The sequence below is a fragment of the Hemicordylus capensis genome, chromosome 5, assembly GCF_027244095.1.
Source record: "Hemicordylus capensis ecotype Gifberg chromosome 5, rHemCap1.1.pri, whole genome shotgun sequence".
In the NCBI taxonomy this organism is placed as follows: Eukaryota; Metazoa; Chordata; class Lepidosauria; order Squamata; family Cordylidae; genus Hemicordylus; species Hemicordylus capensis.
This window is the reverse complement of record NC_069661.1, coordinates 125,046,134-125,062,755: the sequence shown is the minus strand read 5'-3', so window position 1 is coordinate 125,062,755 and position 16,622 is coordinate 125,046,134. Positions and strand designations below refer to the sequence as shown.

At 45.4% G+C, this 16,622-nt stretch overlaps 1 protein-coding gene across 2 annotated transcripts in view; it reads left to right on the top strand.

Moving 5' to 3' along the window:
• The window catches only part of LOC128327157 (solute carrier family 2, facilitated glucose transporter member 3-like), a 31,167-nt gene extending 16,035 nt beyond the window's left edge, over positions 1–15,132 (top strand). For both annotated transcript variants that reach the window (XM_053255500.1, XM_053255499.1), the window contains 5 exons: positions 432–619; positions 5,521–5,625; positions 6,140–6,241; positions 8,703–8,906; positions 10,945–15,132. In XM_053255500.1, coding sequence (XP_053111475.1) covers positions 432–619; positions 5,521–5,625; positions 6,140–6,241; positions 8,703–8,906; positions 10,945–11,169 — 824 coding nt within the window. In that variant the 3' untranslated portion in view covers positions 11,170–15,132. The remainder of the gene's footprint in view (positions 1–431; positions 620–5,520; positions 5,626–6,139; positions 6,242–8,702; positions 8,907–10,944) is intronic.
• Positions 15,133–16,622: the final 1,490 nt, after the last annotated feature.

The following is a 16,622-nucleotide window of genomic DNA, read 5'->3' as shown; positions in this document are numbered from 1 at the left end:
TTGTTGAGAGCTGCCTTAGGCCCAATTCTGTGGAAAGGTGACACACAAATAAATAGATTGATATATTATTATTTGTACAGGACTGTTTATGCACACAACACTTTACAGAGATTCATACACAAAAAAGACCTGTCTCCAAGGAGCTTACAGTCTACATTTTACCAGTGAGGCAGACAACTGGGGAAGCAGAGAAGGAATGTTGACGATAGTAAGGGTTGAATGTGAGCAAATGCAGTTACACATAGGTAGACTTCATTACAGCTGGGGATAATGAGCAAAAGGGTTAGAGTAAGGTGCTGACTGCATTATTCTGAGGATATGACTGACCCCCCCCCCGTAGGATGGAACCCCCACTGAAAATAAGTTTTGTTTGTTTCTCTGTAAACAGTGTGTTTCCATGTGTGAATCTGATGTTTGGTTCTTCTCATCAGTTCTGCAGAAGCTTCGTGGCATCCAGGATGTGTCTAGTGATATTCAGGAGATGAAAGAGGAGAGTGCCAAGATGTCCCAGGAGAAAAAGGTCACCATTCCTGAGCTTTTCCGCTCCCCCAGCTACCGCCAAGCCATCATCATTGCCATTGCGCTCCAGCTCTCCCAGCAGCTTTCGGGCATCAATGCGGTATGTCATCTTCAGTCTCTCTCTGTTCCTGTTCCTGAGCTCTGTTCTCCCTTGTCTAAGTCCTGTGACATGCAGAGTGGGGGCGGGGGAGGGTGGTAAAAGCGTTTGTGTGTCATATTCTAAATTTCAGGTTATGGGGATATTGGATGAAGAAATAGTGATTGGGTGACTGTGGGCAAGATTCAGATTTGCATCTATAAAACAACAAAGAGTAGAGTGTACAGGTGAAACTCGGAAAATTAGAATATCGTGCAAAAGTCCATTAATTTCAGTAATGCAAATTAAAAGGTGAAACTGATATATGAGACAGACCACATGCAAAGCGAGATAAGTCAAGCCTTAATTTGTTATAATTGTGATGATCATGGCGTACAGCTCATGAAAACCCCAAATCCACAATCCCAGAAAATTAGAATATTACATGGAACCAAGAAGACAAGGATTGAAGAATAGAACAATATCGGACCTCTGAAAAGTATACAGTGTACTGTGCTTGATTGGCCAGCAAACTCGCCTGACCTGACCCCATAGAGAATCTATGGGGCATTGCCAAGAGAAGGATGAGAGACATGAGACCAAACAATGCAGAATTGCTGAAGGCCGCTAATGAAGCATCCTGGTCTTCCATAATACCTCATCAGTGCCACAGGCTGATAGCATCCATGCCACGCCGCATTGAGGCAGTAATTGCTGCAAAAGGGGCCCAAACCAAGTACTGAATACATATGCATGCTTATACTTTTCAGAGGTCCGATATTGTTCTATTCTTCAATCCTTGTCTTCTTGGTTCCATGTAATATTCTAATTTTCTGAGATTGTGGATTTGGGGTTTTCATGAGCTGTACGCCATGATCATCACAATTATAACAAATTAAGGCTTGACTTATCTCACTTTGCATGTAATGCGTCTGTCTCATATATCAGTTTCACCCTTTAATTTGCATTACTGAAATTAATGGACTTTTGCACGATATTCTAATTTTCCGAGTTTCACCTGTATGTGATGAGGTTGTTGTGAGAGTGAATAAGAGACTTCTGTTACCTGCCTTGAGTCTTAATGATAGGGTGGGCCTTAAGGCTGATTAGACAATTTAAAATTGAAGGAACTAGCAAAATAGGGAAACTTGTTAATCCATGACTCAGATATTGGTGACTGACTTACAGCGCAAGAATATGTCAGCCTAGGAACGTTGCATTTGTGCAATCCGTGTTGTAAGTTGTGCAAACACAAAATCGGCATGTGTCACACCAGAATAAACCTTTGGAAATAATGGGCTTACTCTTGTGTAATGCAATTTGCACATATTTTGCATTTGGGCAAACTTATGCAGCTTGTGCAAGAGTTCTTGATACAGTGCTTTTGCACAGTATGTTAGCCAGTATCATGGGATCATAATGCTCACCTCAAAAAGGAGGAGGAAGGAGATTAGCATTAAAGGCCCTGAATACTTAGCAACATAGGAAGCTGCAGTATCCAAGTCAGACCATTGGTTCATGTCTACACAGTATTGTCTACACAGTATTATCAGTATTGTCTCACAGACTGGGAGCTGCTTCTCCAAGATTGCAGGCAGGAGTCTCATTCAGCCCTATCTGGAGAGGCCAGAGAAGGAACTTGGAACCTTCTGCATGCAAGCAGGCAGATGCTCTTCCCAGAGTGGCCTCATCCCCAAAGGGACATATCTCACAATGCTCACACATGTAGTCTCCCATTCAAATGCATACCAGGGTGGATCCTGCTTAGCAAAGGGGATAATTTATGCTTAAGTTGATACCACAAGACTAGGTTCTCCTCCTTTTCTGACTCTGATTAAAATCTGAACCAGCAAATAATTCCAAATTTCCCCCCTCTTTCTACCAACCCAGCCCTCTAAGCAGTGGCGTATCGGGAGGAAACGGCGCCCAGGGCAAGCTCTGGCCCTGAAATGGCACCCCCCGCCCCCCGGCCCCCACATACCTGTGAGGGCGTGGCGGCGCCCCCCAGGCGGCAGATCGCTGGCGGTGGCGGCGATTCGGCGGTGGCGTGTGGCGGCGGGTCGCCCGCCGAGTGTGGTGGCGGGCATGCGGTGGGGATTTGGCGGTGTCAGGCGGTGGCGGGTCACCCGCGGCCCGCGAGTGCGACGGTGGCTGGTGGCTGGCGTGGCGGCAATGGGCTGTAGCGCTGCCCGAGCAGCGGCGGCGGATCGCCCGCCAAGGATGGAGTGCAGGCAGAGTGACGCCGAGCCTGCCTCCTGGCCCGGCGTCGCTTCCCAACTGCGCAGGCGCGCGCCACGTTCAGCGGGCGATCCAGGGGGGGCGGGGGGAAGCCACTTTTTGGCGCCCCCACGTGACCCGCTGGGGTGGCGCCCAGGGCACGTGCCCTGCCTGCCCCCCTATCGTTACGCCCCTGCCTCTAAGCCTCAACCATTTAAACTCTACCTACTTCCCAGACTATGGGAAACACTGATATTGGGCAGCAGCAGTGATATAGGAAGATGCTGAAAGGCATCATCTTATACTGCGCGGAAGGAGGCAATGGTAAACCCCTCCTGTATTCTACCAAAGACAACCACAGGGCTCTGTGGTCACCAGGAGTCAACACTGACTCGATGGCACACTTTGCTTTACTTCCCTGGAAGCCATGATAGAAGGAGCAGCAGCACTTGGGCTACAAAGAGAAGGAAGGAGGAAGGTCCTGCTTTCTCGCTCCTCTCTCTGGTTTTTGGCATAGTGCACCAGGACAAAAGCAGGGGCATATCTAGGGTAGGGCAGGCAGGGCACGTGCCCCAGTAGCCACTTGAAGTGGGGGGTGCCATTTTTTAAAGAATGGCTGCCAAAAACAAAATGGCTACCATGCATCTCAAATGGCCTCTGTGAGGCCCTAGGTCATGCCAGGCCTCGCAGAGGCCATTTGAGCATGCTCGGTGGCCATTTTGTTTTCAGTGGCCATTAAAAAAAAAACAAAATGTATTTTTAAAAATGGCTACCACACAGGCTCAAATGGTCCCTGCGAGGTCCTAGAGGCCAGCAGGGGGAGGAGGAACCTTTGCAGATACCCCCCCAGCCTTTTGGAAGCCCCCAAAGGGGCTACAGGTAAAAAAAATTAAAATTTTTAAAAATATAATATAAGTCACTGTACACATATTTAGTTTGGCACTATGTACAGAGAATCAGGGCTTGTAAATACTGAGCTGAAGCTTATGAGCTAGGATTGTATTCATTTGCTCTTATTTTGCTTCTGGTGATAAGTGAGTTAAATGTGATGTCTTAATAATATGACTATTAATGGTGAGTTTGTCTTTGAATTGGTGTGAAATCCTTAGTATTAAGGTCCACTGGGAGTTTCTTGCTCTCTTTCTCTCATTTTAACTGTCTTTCTGAAATACTAGAATATATTCCAAGCAGTGACACAGTTTACTCTGCATATCCTTTAATTATTTTCAGAGTATCTGGGAAAAGTCACATTCTCCATTTATTTTTAAAACTTTGTAATAGTGATGCTACAATGCATAGTAGAGAATTAGACAGGCACTTCTGTTTAGTTTTCCAAGTACACCTCCACATAGTATTTGGGTATTTCATGAGCCCCAGCATACTGAAATTTGTAATTTCCCAGCATTTTTTGGTCTGGCTACGTCCACTGCTAAATAGTTTTTGAAAGATTAAAAGATTAACGACCTTGACTTGTATTTTTCAGCTGATATTGTGGTAATGTTATCTGAAAGATGGGTGTCAGATGTTTGGACAGGGGGCGCAATTTCAGTGCTTGCCCTAGGCACTATTTTCCCTAGATACGCCTCTGGACAAAAGCCTTTGTGGCCCTTGTGAAATAGAGTTTCCCTCCTTAGAAAAACTATGTTTCCCAAAAGCTACTGGGGCCTTTTGCCAGACACCAGAGAGAGGGAGAGACCTCTCTCCCCCCCTCTCCCTTCTGCTGGCTCAACCAGTAACTACCCAAGTTGGGGAGGAGTATGAGGTTTCAGCTTTGGCTCATAAATAAACTGAGCTCTTTCCCCCCAAACTAGGAAGTGGTTTGGCTTATCTCCAGGCCAAAGCAGATGCAAGCAGTGGGTGGCTTGCCCATAGCTTTCCGGAGCAAAGTGAGATGCACTATTGCCAAAGCTGTTACTGAGCTAATGGGTAGTTAGTCCCTATATTTCAATCTCCAGGGAGCTCAGAGTGGTGAATATAGTCTCTGTCCCTCATTCTCTTCTCACAACACTACCTCACTCTCACTACCTCTGTGTGGTAGGTTAGGCTGAGAGATGGTGATTGGCCCAAGGCTACCCAGTAGCTTCATTATTGAATAGAGATTTGAACTGAGTTCCCCCAGTTAAGTCCAACACCCAGCCCATGACACCACACTGTTTAACATTACTCAAGTTTAATACTATGACCCCCTTCAGACATAATGCCAAACTGGAGGCGAACTCACATCTGATTCACCCTGCATTATATCTGAATGATTGGAACCATGGACCCCACTGCTGTTCCGATTTTGACCCCAAACCTAGAAATGAACCCTCAGTTTGTAGCTCGTTCCACTCACCCAACTGAGGGTCCATTCCTTCCTCCATTATGTCTGGATTGGGATTCTTCACCAACCGGAGGCAAGGGAGGAAGCTTCTCCCACAGGCTTCCTTCCCATTTTCAGGCGTGGGCTGTCCTTCCAGGGTTGGAGGAAGCCCATGCAGCCAGTCCTGTGCTCCTTTGACAGCTCCCCGGACTAATCTTCTGGGAGTATGCGGGGTGGTGGTGGTGGAGGCAAACGGCGAGTCTGTGGGCCCATAGTTTGCCTTTGGGTCTGAAGAGTGCCTATTTCTTTAATATTCTTATAATGATTGACTGTTCAAACAAACTGACTGAATGCTATTTCGTCTCTATTACAAAACAGTGGTTATAATTCTTCTCTCTGACTCTAGGTGTTCTATTATTCCACTGGAATCTTCAAAGATGCTGGAGTGAAGCAGCCCGTGTATGCTACCATTGGTGCTGGCGTGGTCAATACCATCTTTACAGTTGTATCAGTAAGTAACATTGGATAGTGTGTTATTAATTTGTTTTACCACTGAGCCAAATTTTTTCAAAGGAACCTTTTGGACTGAAGTGCATGGCTGGGGAGGAAGGTGTCCCAAAACTGCACCACCCTTTCTCACCCTTTTATTGCTGTAGTTACATTTTCAGTCATTCTCCACGCTTCTGCTGGGCATCGTGTTTTTCAAAGTTCTTCCCATTACTTCCTTTCCAGACAGGAAGCCGCCCTCCTCCTCCTCCTCCTCCTCCTCCTTCTCCTTCTCCTTCTTCTTTTCATTCAGATGAAGCCAAGTCAGAGTGAGGCAGGAATGGGAAGCAGTTCTTCACTCCCTCACTCTAGTGTCTTCTGGGTAGTACTGGCCCAGAAGTCACCTGAGTGAGGAAGACAAATCCAGCACTCAGTAGCAGTGGAGGCAGTGAAATGCTGCCACAAAGGCAAAATGTGGCACTTAGTCTTTTGGATGTTGCTGCCCAAAACAACATTTTGTTTTTCTTCTCATTGTTCAGCTTTTCCTTGTGGAGCGTGCAGGTCGGAGGACACTCCATTTAATTGGCTTAGGAGGGATGGCAATCTGTGGAGCCCTCATGACTGTTGCCTTGGTATTGAAGGTAAAGTGTTACCATTCCTGCTGCTTTGGGCATCAGCAGAGTCAATTTTACCAGTAGTGCATTAGGATCAAAACAATTTGTTCATACAAGTATAATGAGAGGTTCATCTATTAAGGAGAAATGATATAGTAGTGAAGAAGGTATTGGGACCTTTGGCATTAAAAAGAAGTTATTTTAGTAAGAACTAATCTGCCTATTTTCCTTTCACTATCCTTACAACTGGACTAAATTTGGTCCAAATCAGTTAGGCGGTTCACAAGTTAGCCTACTTGTGCCTCGAACATTCATGCATGCACCGTCTTGAATTGGGGTGGATGACATCATCACGAACTATGCAATGAGATGTCCCTATGTTTCCCTACAACTATACCAAATTTGGCCCAAATCAGTTCCCACTTGCTCCTCAAATGTTCACATGTCCGCCATCTTGAATCAAGGGGGATGACATCATTACACACTACACCCTTGAGCCGCCCAGTCTTATCCTACTTTTAACCCTGGCCTTTAGCCAGGGATAAGTGCCCTGGTGCCGGGGTTGTGTGTATGCTTGGGCTGCACATAGCGCAAGCTAGGGATGTGTGAACAGGTTCGACGTCAAACATGTTCGACGTCGAACTGGTTTGACGTAGAACCAGCCCCTGTTTAGACTGACTTTGGACCATTTTTTTCTCCCCCCTTTTAAAAAATTACTTACCCCCTCTGGGGGACTTCCCCTAGGTGGTGGTGGGGTCCGCAGGGGTCCCAAGACATGCAGAGGCCCATTGCATTGGTGTGGCAGCCTCTATAATGGCCACCGTGCTGGAGGGGGAAGGCCCAAACAGAGCTGTCTGAACAGCTGGTTAGGGTGGCAAAGAGGCTGGCTGGGGGGAGGGGGAACCCCCGTGGACCCCCCTTCCACATAGAGAAAGTCCCCTGGAGGTGGTAAGTAATTTTTTTTTTAAAAAGTTTTTTTACAAAATCCGTGAACCCCCACCGCAGACCAAACCAAATGGGGGGGGAGGGTTGAGGTGGTGCTGGACTGAACTGGCCCGGTCCGGGTCCCGTTCAGACTTGAACTGGACAGCCGGTTCCGTGCACACCTCTAGCACAAGCATACACAGAGTCAGGCACCTAGAGTGCCCAACTCCTGGGCGGAGCCCAACGTCACGTAGTGCATTGTGGGATTCCTGGAAGCCAGGACAATGAGCCCCAGCCTCCAGAGATCTGCACTGCTCCATGCAGCGCGGATCATGTGGGTGTGTGGCAGCATGCTGAAGAGAACCTGCAAGGATTGTCTGGAGGAGATGTAGGTTCCACCCACACCCACATGATTGTTAGTATAGCCTTAATGTATAATAGAATCACAGCTGATTTATCAGAGCTCAGGAGATAGATCGTTTTCCTAAGAAAAGAGCCAACCAGGGCCAATTCATATTTGCACCAGCTGCTAATGTTCTCAATGCAATCCTTTTTGGCAGTGCTGTTTCAAGATTCTTTGCCATCTTATTCAAGGCAAGGAGAGGGTATCCCTGAATGAGCATGTGCCCCAGAATTCATTATGTGGTTGCTGAGAATTCTGGGAAACACTTGTAGTTTCCAGGGGGAACCAGCTGTCCCCGCAAAATTTGGGGACTTTGTAAATTATTGCAACATTACTGGCTGACAGGCTAACAAAAGCACGTGCACAGCACTAGCCCCCCCCCCCCCATTTCTGAATGGTGGGCAATCTTTTGTTAGAAGCGTGCAGGCCCTATTAGGAAGTCTGCCATTGTAAAGACAGGTTATAACTGGAGTTGATCAAAGCCTTGATAGGCTGGATTGTACATTTGTATATGGATCTTATATTAAAGAGCTTATATTAAAAGTGATTCAGCAACTACACTGCATTTGTGTAAAATTATCCAAGCCCCTTTTTTGTGATTGTAGCACTGTCCTTGAATTCTCACTCAAAGAACCTTGTCCTTGGAACCACTCAAAGTGGTTGCCAACCCTATCTTCATGTAGGGCATTGTATGGAAAAACATCCATATGAACTGGATTGTACACAAATATATATGACCGGCAACCATTTCTATGATTGTGCTGACTGGAAAAACACAGCCAGAAATTATTACTGTGAGCAGTATTGGCTTAGTATCTGTTTTGCATGTGCCTTTTGCCACGTAATTTTTTTTTTACATGGGTGGGATTTTGTGGCAAAAATTACTGCACATCTGAACTGTGCATTGGTGGTGTCCAGTGGCTTGAGGCAGGAAAGGGTCAAAGTGTTGCAGAGTCATGGAACATGGACTTCAGTTATCTTCGCTTTGGGTCCCTTTCTGTAAAATGGGAATAAAAGTAATGATGAATATGAGAGAGAGACAGACAGACAAACAGACAGACAGACAGACAGACAGAGTTTGCAAAAATTAAGGCATATTAGATCTGTGCTCCTCTTTGCTAACATGCTAGATGTAGCTAATTCTCTTGTCTCTTTGTATAGGATGCTGTGAGCTGGATGAACTACATCAGCATCATTGCTACCCTTGCCTTTGTGGCCCTCTTTGAAATTGGCCCTGGCCCGATCCCATGGTTCATCGTATCTGAGCTCTTCAGCCAGGGCCCTCGTCCTGCAGCGGTGGCAGTGGCCGGTTGCTCAAACTGGACATCCAATTTCCTGGTGGCCATGCTCTTTCCCTATGCAGTGGTAAGAGTTTAGAATGTTTCCTATTGGCAGGGACTTTCTTAAGCTGTACTGCACTATCTACTTCTGGGACAGTTTGCAGCTGAGGCCAAATGAAAAGTGGGATCCCTGTCCTCATAAGAATAATGGCTGACATGCTGCACGACATCCTGCCTTTAAACAGAAAGTGCGCATGGCTTCGCAATAGTGCTCTTGTGTAAGTGCATGAAATGGCACAAACACAGCTGTGCAATAGATGGCCATTGGAAATAATGGCTCCCCCTTCACACACTTGTGTTTAGACAATGTTGCCCCCTTGTGCAAGAACACTCTTGTGTAACTGTGCACACGTTTTGCAAAAAGGCAGATGGAATGTTGCACAGTATGTCAGCCAATATTGTAATAATATGTATTATTGGTATAGCACCATTCACATGCACGACACTTTGCAAGTAATGAGAAAACAGGTCCCCATCCCCGTGGGATCACAATCATAAACTGATACAAGTGAGACAGCAGAGGAAGGGGAAGGAAGGGGAAGCAAGGATAAATGGGGAGAGGAAGGATATGTAGTTATTTCATGCTCATGTACTTGATCTTAGTTACAATGTAAAACAAGGACTGCCTGGATGATCACTCCTCACAGAAAGGGGCTTGATGGCCCTCCTCCTTCCTTGCCAGTGGTGACTTTGCCTGCTGCAGCTACATAGAGTTTCTCAGAGACAGCTGGCTTGAGGGCATTTCCAAGTCCTAGTGGGAGGGGATGTGATAGAGTTGCCAAGAAACTAATGGTTAACACTGAAACCTGGAGAGAAAGCAAGATGTGGGATGGAATGGGATAAGCAAGGGTAACGACAAGGGAGGCGTGTGACCAAGCGCACGTACATGGACTTAGACTTTGGTAACACTGGGAATGTTGGAGGAGATGACTTTATGGGGAAGGTGGGATTTGAGGAGAGATTCGAAGGAGGATATTGACTGCCGTTAGTTCATTCCATGGCAAAAGACACTGGGGAAACCAAAGCTTCCTTAAAGCTTTTCTTATGATTTTTAGAGGAGCATATGAACGACATGCATGAGCTGACAATCAGGCTGTACATACTGCATGAATGGCAAGATGGAGAGTGGCGGAGGGGGGGGGAGGAAGCTGGGCTGCCACTCAGAGAGGCAGCCATGCACAGGTGGACTTAGGGCAGGACTCTTTGCTTTTCCTTATGACTCAGCACAGGCCACTGTCCTTCAAACGTCTTCCCCGGTATAAGGTGTTGGGATGCCCCAAAGAGAAGGCCTTCTGTGACAGGACACGTTGCAACATGCCTGGTGTAGCCACTTCATGGCATGAGGTGTGTGTGTGGGGCGGGGGGTGTACTGTGAGAAGGACATTGTAGAACTGGAAAAGGTGCAGAAGAGGGCAACAAAGACGATCAGGGGCCTAGAGCACCTTTCTTATGAGGCAAGGCTACAGCACCTGGGGCTTTTTAGTTTAGAAAAAAGACAACTGTGGGGAGACATGATAGAGGTCTATAAAATCATGCATGGTGTGGAGAAAGTGGATAGAGAGAAATTCTTCTCCCTCTCACATAACACTAGAACTAGGAGTCGTCCCATGAAATTGATTGCCAGGAAATTTAGGACCAACAAACGGAGGTACTTTTTCACACAACACATAACCAACTTGTGGAATTATCTACCATAAGATATGGTGACAGCCAACAACCTGGATGGCTTTGAGAGGGGTTTGGATAATAGTCTGAGGGCTATAGGCCACCTCCAGCCTCAAAGGCAGGATGCCTCTGAGTACCAGTTGCAGGGGAATAAGCAGGAGAGAGGGCATGCCCTCAACTCCTGCTGTAGGCTTCCAGTAGCATCTGGTGGGCCACTGTGCGAAACAGGATGCTGGACTAGATGGGCCTTGGGCCTGATCCGGCAGGGCTGTTCTTATGTTCTTAAGCACCCGGCCTTCTATGCACAATGCTTCTAACTCTTGGAGAAGGTTGCCATTGTCTTACTTTTTGGTCTGTTGCTTTGCTGAAGTGTAACCTTTTCCTTCTCTTCCTTGCAGCAAGGGCTTAAGCAGTATGTTTTCCTTATCTTCGTTTTCTTCCTCATCTTCTTCTTCATCTTCACCTTCTTTAAAGTCCCGGAAACAAAAGGTCGGACATTTGAAGACATTTCCAGTGGCTTTGAAAGGCGAAGAGAGGATGGATTGGCCTTACCAACTGTGGAAAAGAACTCGGTGGAACTGACTAGCATACAGCCTGTTAAGGATGTTGCTGCAAATATTTAACCTGCTCCATTTGTGACTCTTGCTCATCCTTGGGGGTATTCCTTGCACAGAGAGACCTTTTTAATTGCTGCTACGTCTTCATTTTCCCTTGGCCTTCCTTGTATCTGCTAGGACTTTTGCAAAGCCCTTAAGCGAGTTTGATGCAGGAAGAGCATACCCGTTTCCAGCGCTGGAAGGTCCTGTGGCAAAGCTAACCTCGTCCTACTCATCTTACCCCTTTCCCTGCTACATACCTACGAAGACCGAGAAATGTTGCTGATTTCTTTTCCTTTTTAAAAAAAACTCAGTTCACTTTGAATCGTTACATGGGGCTAACCTGTTCATGTGTGAATTGATCATGTACGGTTTTGAAGCAAATGACTTTTCTGTAAGTGAGCTAATTGTCATTTTGAGCTTACTCTTGATAGAGTGATTTTTTTTTAAACTGCGTGGATGTCGCCAAGGGTATGTAAAACACTGGTAATTAATTTAAATGCAAAAAAGCCATTTTACTCTATTTCCCCCATCCATTGAGAATACTCTTCATCCTCAAGAAATGAGGATACCGATACAAGGGGTGGGGTTTACCAGGGCTTATTTATTCTTTTGGCATTTTGCTTGTAAATATTTATTTTTATGTAAAAAATTACCCTCCTGTGTACATATGAGCCAGAAAAAACTATTTAGGATAAATAGATATTTTAAGAGATGTTACTGTGGAAGCATTATGACTGTAAAGGCATTGTGGTGGTAGGCAGTGGAAAACCAAAGAGAAAAAGAAGGTGCAATGACCCTGAGTGGATTATGCCTGTCACCTTTAAGGATTAATTTTGCCTTCTAGAGAAGATTTGGGAGAACTGAGCCCTGGAGAGAACAGGCATGTAGCTCTGTGTATGCTTCTGTCGCTGCCAGAATATTTATCAGACGTGTCGAATACCTGTTACTAAGTATTACTTGAAAATTGTGATGTTAAAGGTACGAGGGGCATTGTTACTTGATACATTCAGTCATTATTCCCATTCTCCAATGAAAGCCTGCAGGCCGTTTCTTATAACAGTTTTTGTAACTGTTAAATGTGTGGCAATGTAATGTAGGAAGGGGGATACTTGTGTCTTTTTTAAAGGCCTGGCCCAACTGCAGAAGCAACCTAAGCAGTCCGTTGGGCAACAAAATGTTTCGGGTCAATGAAGTAGCCACCATGTACGATCTAAGATGTAAGATCATGCCCTCTTCACTGACCTCCTATATTTTGCAGGGCAGCAACTTTGGGTGAGGGATAAAATGTCTCAGGCTAGCCCTGGTGGCTTCTCAAACAGTTTTCTGATCAGATGCCTGTGTTCTGCTTTCCATGTCACACTTTCATGCCTTTAAAGATCTCAGGATGTACCCTGTTGTCTTTGAAAGGCACTGTGGTTATTTTAAGTCACACGAGGATTTTAACTTAACTTTCCTTGAAGCGGGTGGTAGTTTCTCTCTCTTTTTTTAAGAAGTCTGAATACAGAAAGAGACATGTGGTATTAAGAAAGTGAAAGCATACTAGTTTTCCTTGTATTTTTGTAATAAATTATTTTATTATTAGAAGAAAGCATGTGGCAATTTCTTGATAGGAGAATTTGTCACCAAGGCTGGAGACAATGGAATGTAAGAATAGCGACCAAAGCAACTAAAACTTGATACTTAAGAAGAAAAGTGTACAGTATGCTCATTGTATCTGAATAGCCAAGGGGAAAAAATCTCAAAATATTTATTAAATCAGAATGAATGTGTATAACCAGAATTTCACCTAATTTAGCTCTGGCTAACTGGAGTTCTACTGTATACATTATCAGCATTGTCAACAGGGTACATTTTGTTAACGGGTTCAGAAATGTGAAATACTGTAATATACTGGCAACATGTGTGTCAGTGTGTGTATCAATGCATTCCACTGGATGGAGAAAGAGAATACTGTGTATTAATAGTTTTTTCCCCATCCACACTCAGTGAAGGAATCAAAAGGCAGCTTGAGTCTGAACCGTTGACTTAAAGTGGGCTGCATAACTTCTGGCCCTCCACCTCCCATTATCCCTGACTACTGGCCACTGTGGCTGGGGATGATGGGCACTGTAGTCCAACAGCAGCTGGAGGCCAAAATTGTGCAGCCCTGACTTAAACTGATGTTAACAGCCATTCCCCCTGTGGGAAACTAGGGATCTCTAATCGAGGCTATGGCAGTTAACATGGTATAAAAGTAGTACGTTTTGAGTGTAAATAGATAGGCAGTGGTGGCTCGAGACCACTGTGTGCCTGAAGCAGAGTGCCAAATGCTGTCCCCTTGCCCACCTCCCCATTTTTTCCAAGCAGTGGTGACAGCAATAGCAATAGCTGTCACCACTGCTTGATTTTGTGCACATGCAAACAAATGCTCACCTTCTCCTCCTGTATAGTGGTGATGGCCACTGCCATGGCTCCTCTAGTTCCTCCCACATACATCGCTGGTTATGAAAAGGGGGAGGAAGTAGAAGAGGACATCTTCAGTACTCTACTGCCTTGTCTCATTTCTCCTTCTGTTTTCTGCCCCTTTTCATAACCAGTCTGTAACAAGGGAGGAAGTGGAGGAGGGTGCAGTGGTGGTGGTGGCAATGGTGGTGGTGACAAGAAGAAGGAGAATGTCTCTGCTGAGCAGTGGCTATGCCATCACTCAGCAAAGAGGTACTCTAACGGTGGAGTGTGTGTGTATCCCACCAGTGTCTCAATAGGCTGCTCCTTGAGCTGACCACCTCACGTTGCCTCATAGAAGATCACCCATGTAAATAGGGCTTGTGCTGCCAACCAGCTGTCTAGTTACACCCAACAATGCTTTATGTAATGAGATGAGCAGTAAAGAGAAACAATATGATTATCTGCAATTGCCAGTTTGAGCTAGGATCATTGTACAGCTTATCAGCCAGTATGGTCTTCCCTTGAGGTCTGAGAACTTTCATGCATGTGCCTGGGAAGATCTGGAGAGAGCATCTTTTGTGATCCTGGAGGGCTGATGATGATCATAGCCTGGTTTGACCTGGATAAATCACACTTGCAGATTCACTGAGTGACCAGAAGCAAAATGAGATGGTTATAAAAATTGGCAATTTCCACTGGTTAATGTTTACAATCCCAGTCCAAACTGACAATGGCATTCATATTCTAATTGTTCATCCCATTTGATAAAGCATTGTTGGGGTAAAGATAGGGTAGCTGGAGCAGAGTTCCTGCACTCATGCAGAAGCACAAGAACTGCACTAAGCAGAGAGCTGGACAAGAAGACTTCCAAGATCCCTCCCAACTCTAACATTCTGTTATGTTATGATATACCTCCTGAAGTTGGGATCTTCAGGGACTGGTGCTGCAAACCTCCTTGCCTCATTAGTTGATAAGAAATTGGCATGATACAAATCCTATTTGAGCTCCCTTCTCTCCCCCCACCCCCTTACGACACTGAATGCTTCAAAGAGGTGGTGGTAGGCATTTCTCTTTTCTTTGGGGCTGCTAAGGTAGGGCTTTCTGCTCTTCCTCTGCAGGAGTCTATTGCACATGCCATAATACTTCCTGGTGAGAGATATTTCTGGTCTGAAAAATGCTCTTTTTGCTTAACCTTTTCTCCCAAAGATCTAGACTTTATTCTTAGGGCTCAATCCACTCTTGATGCTTTAGTTCCAAAACACTTTTGGCTCACCTAGAGTTTACTCATTTTCTCTCTCTGACAACTCAGTCTCTCCAGTCTTTGATGGATGAACATCAATATCTACTGAAAGGCAAAATCCTTTCTGTATGAATCATTTCTGTATGGGGGCAACAGCACATCTTGCATTCCACATGTTGTGCAAAGCCTTGGATTGAAACGTGTGTGTGTGTGTGAGACTCTACTTTTTGTTTTCTGTGTTGTAAAGATTTCCAGTGGGTTTTATAAGCCTTATTATTGTGAATGTGCAATATTTTTTTAAAATAAAAGTATGGATAGGAATATGAATGTCTATGTCTACCTTTAGCTGAGTTTTGTGATTCCTTAAGCAAAATATCTTCAGCAAATGGCAGGAACCACATGCAATTCTACCCAACACAACCTGTCCATGTGAATTGAAACCCCACACAGGTTCTTCCAGTGCCCCTCAGTCACACAACCCTTATGCCATGCACTACTATTCCACTTCAGGAGCCTGTTCCAGTATTACATAGGCCAGTCCCATCCAGACCTTTTGTATGGCTATAAAGTTGTGCCATGTCGGTGTTGACTCCTGGCGACCACAGAGCCCTGTGGTTGTCTTTGGTAGAATACAGGATGGGTTTACCATTGCCATCTCCTGCACAGTATAAGATGATGCCTTTCAGCACCTTCCTATATTGCTGCTGCCTGATATAGGTGTTTCCCATAGTCTGGGGAACACACCAGTGGGGATTTGAACTGGCAACCTCTTGCTCCCTAGGCAAGCTACTTTCCTGCTGTGTCATTAGGTGGCTACTTGTATGGCTATATTGTTTACAAAATGGCAACTCTGTTATCTTTCCCCCACCCCCATCTCTCTTCTTGGTCTTGTAGGACATACGTAGATATATGAGAACAGCAGCACACACCAGTCCTCTTCTAACAACTCATTTATTGCCTGCAATTCACTGGAAAAGCCCACTGCATAAAATTTAGATTTATTTTTTTTAAGTTAGCAAATCATCTACTGTTGTCTCGAGTTTCTGGGCCTAGGGCTGCTCAGGCATCTGAGAAAATCATGCAGGCCCAACCACACACACAGATTTCTACATAAGAACAGCCCTGCTGGATCAGGTCCAAGACCAATCTAGTCCAGCATTGTTTCATACAGTGGCCCACCAGATGCCTCTGGGGAGCCCACAGGCAAAAGGTGAGGGCATGCCCACTCTCCTGCTGCTGCTCCCGTGCAACTGGTATTGAGAGGTATTGTGCCTCTGAGGCTGGAGGTGGCCTATAGCCCTCAGACTAGTGGCCATTGATAGACCTGTCCTCCATGGCAAGGGATTCCATAGATTATGTGCTGTGTAAAAAAGAACGTCCTCTTCTTGGTCATAAATTTCCCAGCCTTCAGTTTCATGGGATGACCTCTAATTCTAGTGTTGTGAGAGAGGGAGAAAAATTTGTCTCTGTCCACTCTCTCCACTCCATGCATAATTTTATACACCTCAACCATGTCTCCCCTTATCACACCCTAATCATGTCTGCCTCTTTGCCAAAGTAACGAGCTTCAGATGCTGTATACTAGCCTTATAAGGAAGGTGCTCCAGGCCCCTGATCATCTTGGTTGCCCTCTTCTGCACCTTTTCCAGTTCTACAATATCCTTCTTAAGATACGGTGACCAAAACTGTATGCAGTACTCCAGATGTAGCCACACTATAGATTTGTACAAGGGCATTATCTTATTAGTATTTTTATTTTCAATCCTCTTCCTAATGATCCCTAGAATGGAATTAGCCTTTTTCACAGCTGCTG